The sequence below is a fragment of the Perognathus longimembris genome, chromosome 5 (assembly GCF_023159225.1).
Source record: "Perognathus longimembris pacificus isolate PPM17 chromosome 5, ASM2315922v1, whole genome shotgun sequence".
NCBI lineage: Eukaryota > Metazoa > Chordata > Mammalia > Rodentia > Heteromyidae > Perognathus > Perognathus longimembris.
In genome coordinates, this window is record NC_063165.1 from 2,937,210 (window position 1) to 2,942,520 (window position 5,311).

A 5,311-nucleotide genomic window follows, 5' to 3' on the forward strand; every position below is an offset into this window, starting at 1 on the left:
GAGCCCGAGGCCCGTTGGGAGGTCTGGAGCCCGAGGCCCGTGGGGAGGTCTGGAGCCCGAGGCCCGCGGGGAGGTCTGGAGCCCGAGGCCCGTTGGGAGGTCTGGAGCCTGAGGCCCGCGGGGAGGTCTGGAGCCGGAGGCCCGCGGGGAGGTCTGGAGCCCGAGGCCCGTTGGGAGGTCTGGAGCCCGAGGCCCGTGGGGAGATCTGGAGCCTGAGGCCTAAGGCCTGCGGGGGAGGCGTTGAGGCCTGCAGGAAGAAGGAATAGAAGGAAGCTTGCTGGTCTGGAGGTTTGGGGTTGGAGGGTAAGGAATGGAGGTTGGGAGGTCAGGTCAGGTCTGGGTTCTGGGTAGTTAGCCCAGGGCAAGGTAGTCGCAGGACAGCATTTGGAGGCGGAGGGCTGTTCTGGTTCTGGGTTTCAGGTTGTGAATAAAGCTCCTTTGTAAATAAAGCCCCTCCGCACCTTAAGTTGTACCTCCGTGGATTATTGTCGCTCTCGGAATACAACACTTGGCTTCCTCCAACGACTGTAGTTGAGTTCAGGGCACAAGAATCAAGAGTGGTCAGTGCCATCCCATTATAACTCTTCAGCGCAGGATTTGGCTGGAGAAGAGTGGTTCTCTTAAAAAAAAAAATTACAAACACTTAAATCTCCCCTCCTGTTTGGTTTCCAGTCTGGCTGTGGAGAGTAGAAGCCAGAGCAGGAGTGCGGACTGCAGTAGAAGGGGCGGGACCCTGAATTTCTGGATCACCTTGCATTACAGAAATCACCCCTGAGACCCTCAGTGACAGTTCTTACAAGAGAAGACATCTCTTTTAGATGTGAGCAAGAGAGATTTTCCGAGGGGCGGGCGGCTGCGCCAGGCTGCAGGAGAAGATGGCGGTCTCCACAGGAGTTAAAGTTCCTCGTAATTTTTGCTTATTGGAAGAACTTGAAGAAGGACAAAAAGGAGTAGGCGATGGCACGGTTAGCTGGGGCCTTGAAGATGATGAAGATATGACACTTACAAGGTGGACAGGCATGATTATTGGGCCACCAAGGACAAATTATGAAAACAGAATATATAGCCTAAAAGTAGAATGTGGACCTAAATATCCAGAAGCTCCTCCATCAGTTAGATTTGTAACAAAAATTAATATGAATGGAATAAACAATTCCAGAGGAATGGTGGATGCACGGAGCATACCAGTGTTAGCAAAGTGGCAAAATTCCTATAGCATCAAAGTTGTACTTCAAGAGCTGAGACGTCTAATGATGTCCAAGGAGAATATGAAGCTTCCACAGCCACCCGAAGGACAAACATACAACAATTAATTGTAGTGAATCTCAGATTTGTCTTACATCAACAACCTTCTACTCATATTAATGTCTTGATTAAATATCACAATGCAAAATACCTACACATTAAGTAAGAGAATTCCAGCTGGTAAACATGACCTGGACACTTGTAAGAATATATTTAATATATGTACACCCATTATATTTTCAGGTTACAGGAGGAAAAATGCAGCAGAATTTTTCTTTCTCTTGTTAAGGCACTGTCACTTAAACATGAACCTGGAGTACTCGAATTAGAACCCAGGTTTTCAAGGTGAAAGTATGGCGAGAAGAGTCAGATGGCAGTGGAAAATGAGTGTGCTTCTGAAACAAAATCTCCAGAAGGAAAAACGGAGTGGCATGCTTTATCCATCTTACTTAGTGAAAAAGCTGCAGTTGAAATTGGTTAAAGTAGCAGGTACAGTGAATATTGTCACAAATTGTGTTAATTTTTGAAATGGTGTGGGTGCTGACTACTAGTAGTATCAAATATGTTCAGGATTGTTTTGATACCTGTATTTATAATAAAAAGATGTTGGGGGGGGGGTCGATGAATTTCTGTTAAAAGCTGTTCCTGTGTGTTACATGTAACAGACATGACATATTTGTTTACAGTCTTTGTTTAATAAACCATGCATTTATGTTTAAGTCAACAAAAAGGAAATAAGTGTATGGATATGTGATTTTGAGATTAAAGGTAGTCTTAAAAATGTAAATAAAATGTGGAACTGTCAAAAAAAAAAAAGAGAGATTTTCCTACATAGGATGACCGACACAGACACATGCCCTTGTGAAAAAGGGACTGTATTTCAAAAAAAAGAAATAAAAACACCTGCTGGTTATTTCCAGTTCGCTAGCAAAGAGCTAGACGTGGAGCTATCGCTCCGATGACAGAACACTGCCTTGAGCAAACGAGCCAAGCAAGCACATGAGGCCCCGAGTTCAAAGCCCCAGTACCAGCACCAAAACCAAAGTAACAAACATCCCACCAGGCGGCGGAGGACCACCAGAGGACTTCCCTTCACTGTGCTAAGTCCGCAGCTGGAGGGAAGAACAAACATTTACTCTGGGCCTGCTCTTTCAGGGACGGAAGCAATCTTTTATAACCGCAATGGGGGAGAGGGTGAGGCTGTTGTACACACATGCTTGTCTTTGAACAGCAAATTTACTGGAGCAGCACAGAAATAGACTGTCACAATCAGGTTGTTGCACACTGGGTGTGGACGTGTCAGGATTCATGACAATCTGTCCCTGTAGAGGGACGGAGATAGGGCCTTTCTCCTGGGTCTCGGCAGAGTTGAGTTCTTCCTGCCAGTACCCAGGGGGGAGGTAAGAGCTGGCAATTCAAGAACGATAGAAATGTAGACTTGCTGAGTACTGGGTGGTGCAGAAGCAGATCTGCACATACACACATGCACACACACGTACACGTGCACATACAGAGTGTATTTGCACTTTTACTGGCTGGGGAATTGTTTTTTAATGAGATTGCAGAAGCCATAGAAAACATACAAAAACGGGCTGGGAATATGGCCTGGTGGCAAGAGTGTTCGCCTCGTATATATGAAGCCCTGGGTTCGATTCCCCAGCATCACATATATAGAAAATGGCCAGAAGTGGCTCAAGTGGCAGAGTGCTAGCCTTGAGCAAAAAGAAGCCAGGGACAGTGCTCAGGCCCTGAGTCCAAGTCCCAGGACTGGCAAAAAAAAAGAAAACAAAAGCATACAAAAACACAAGCACCCACTCACTGTCTTGGGCGAGTGGTGGCGTGTTTGCCAGGAGCCCGGCGGCGCAGGCAGGATCCTGGTAGAAGTGGAAGCCAGGCCCACTGCCCGCTTCCGGGAGGGGACTGGCAGCTGGGATCCAGAGCCCACTGGCTACACCCAGAAGGTGAATGCTGGGTGGAGATTTTCCTCCTTCAGGAGGATTTGTGCGGATGCTGGGGAAGATGAAGTCAGCTTGGGCCACAGGTGACTGGAAGCTGGGCCAGGTAGGGGTGTAGCCTAGACCTTGCCAATGGGGCTCATGGCCCTATTGTACAGATTGCTGTGCATTTTAACAGCTTCAGAGAATCACTGTGTCTGGTTAGCCCGGAGGATCCAGACCTAGGGAACTCTGTGCAGAGAAATTTCTAGAAGCTTGGGGGAAACACAGTGTATGTAGGCAAGTGAGCAAGAATGAGGTGCGAGAAATTGGGAAGCCTTCTGCCTATCACTGGAGAAAGGGGAGGTCGAGCCGGACCCACAGTGCGATAGAAAGGGAAAGAATTCCTTGACTCAGATGCCAGATTTCCACACAGATGACAGGAACTGGATATTCATAACAGAAAATGCATTAAGAGGAGTCCAACAGTAAGAGAGAAACAGCCAGGCACTGGTGGGCCACACGCGATCCTAGCTACTTGGGAGGCTGAGATTTGAGGATTGTGGTTCAGAGCCAGCCCGGGAAGGAATGTCTGGGAGACTCTTATCACTAACTGCCAAAAAAGTTGGAAGTGGAGCTGTGGCTCAAGTGGTAAACCACTAGCCTTGAGCAAAAGAAGTTCAGGGACAGTGCCCAGACCAGGAGTTTAGTTAAGCCTTAGGACTGGCACACACACACACACACGAATTTCACAAGTAGAAAAGTAGTAAGGTCCACTAAGCAGTGAGCAGAAAGATAAAGGGAAAAAAGAGTCTCTCCCCTTACTTACATGATAACCAGAGGCTGGTGGTCTTAAAAAAAATTCCCACCCCCCTACAATTTCAAGAGAAAACAACCAGTTTGGGTGAAAAATTTTTTAAAAGGAAACAAAAGGGTTGACATACACTAAGGATTAACAGCTCACACGCACAATTACAGAGGATTGAAAGAACACTGACAGAAATCAGGTGACCAAACTTGCCATCCTCTCTGGCAAAGTAACCAGCCAGGCCCAGAGCGGGTGGAGCCCCGGGGCTTGGATGCTCCCTGCTAACGGGGTTGTCTGAGATACAGAGAAGGGCGACGGCAGCAAGGATCCAGATAGCCCAGGAACGGAGAGATGCTGCTCAGAACACCAAACTGTGAACTGGACATTGCGGCAACTGATGGCCAGGGACTCTTCTTTTTGAAAAAGTCATCTCTACCCAGCAGGCCTTGCGACGGGCTCTGTCTGGACAGGAGCGGCAGGCAGAGCCACCTCCTCCAGGCCTGGGCAGCCCAGCCAGGCGGGCTGAGCCCCTGTGAGGACGGACCGGGACGGCCTCAGCAGTCCACGGCAGCCGGCACGGCTTCGCTCGCTCCAGCCGCTCCGTCGGTCCTGGGCCTGTGAGTCCGCGGTTGTCAGAACCCGGGGCACACGGAGGCTGGGAGACGGGAGAGGCACCGAGACTCGCGTTTGGATCGCTCCCTGCGGGCTCGGAGCGCACAACGGGGGCCGAGGCCCGGCCTGGCATGGCCCAGAGAAGGCGGCCGTGAGTGGGCGAGGCTGGGTGTGCTGGATGGACGAGGAAACCAACGGGAGAGCTTCAGAGATCACCGGAGGCCTGTGACCCTAGCTACGCAGCAGGCTGAGCTCTGGGGACTGAGAGCCAATGCCAGAAAAGTCCGTGAGTCCATCTTCAGCTCACCAGCAAAATGCTGGACGTGGAGCTGGGCCTCGAGTGGTACAGGGCCATCCTTGAGCGAAAAAGCCCCGAGTTCAGGTCCCACTGATGGTACACACACACACACGCACACACACACGCGCCCGCCCCCCCCCCCCCCCCACCACACACAGGAAAGATCTTAATGACAGTGGAATCTTGGAGCCACTGAGAAAACGGAGCCCGAGATTGCGGGACTGCTGGGCTAGGAAATGAAGGGCAGGGACACCAGCAGCCCCGTTCACCTCACCCCTAGTCCACCCCCCGAGGCCACGCCCCCCTGGAGGGCAGATAATGGGACAAGGGTCTGGAGATGGACGGGCCTGAGACATGAGACATGCCCGGGCTCGGAACATTCTGGAGATAAAGGGTGAGGACCGGGTGCGAAGA

The 5,311-nt window shown here is 50.5% G+C and overlaps 1 protein-coding gene across 1 annotated transcript; it reads left to right on the forward strand.

Moving 5' to 3' along the window:
* The first annotated feature begins 869 nt into the window (after nt 1–869).
* On the forward strand, nt 870–2,048 carry LOC125351172 (ubiquitin-conjugating enzyme E2 variant 2-like). The gene has a single exon (XM_048345883.1). The coding sequence runs from the start codon at nt 876–878 to the stop codon at nt 1,311–1,313; it is 438 nt and encodes a 145-aa protein (XP_048201840.1). The 5' UTR covers nt 870–875; the 3' UTR covers nt 1,314–2,048.
* The last annotated feature ends 3,263 nt before the right edge of the window (nt 2,049–5,311 follow it).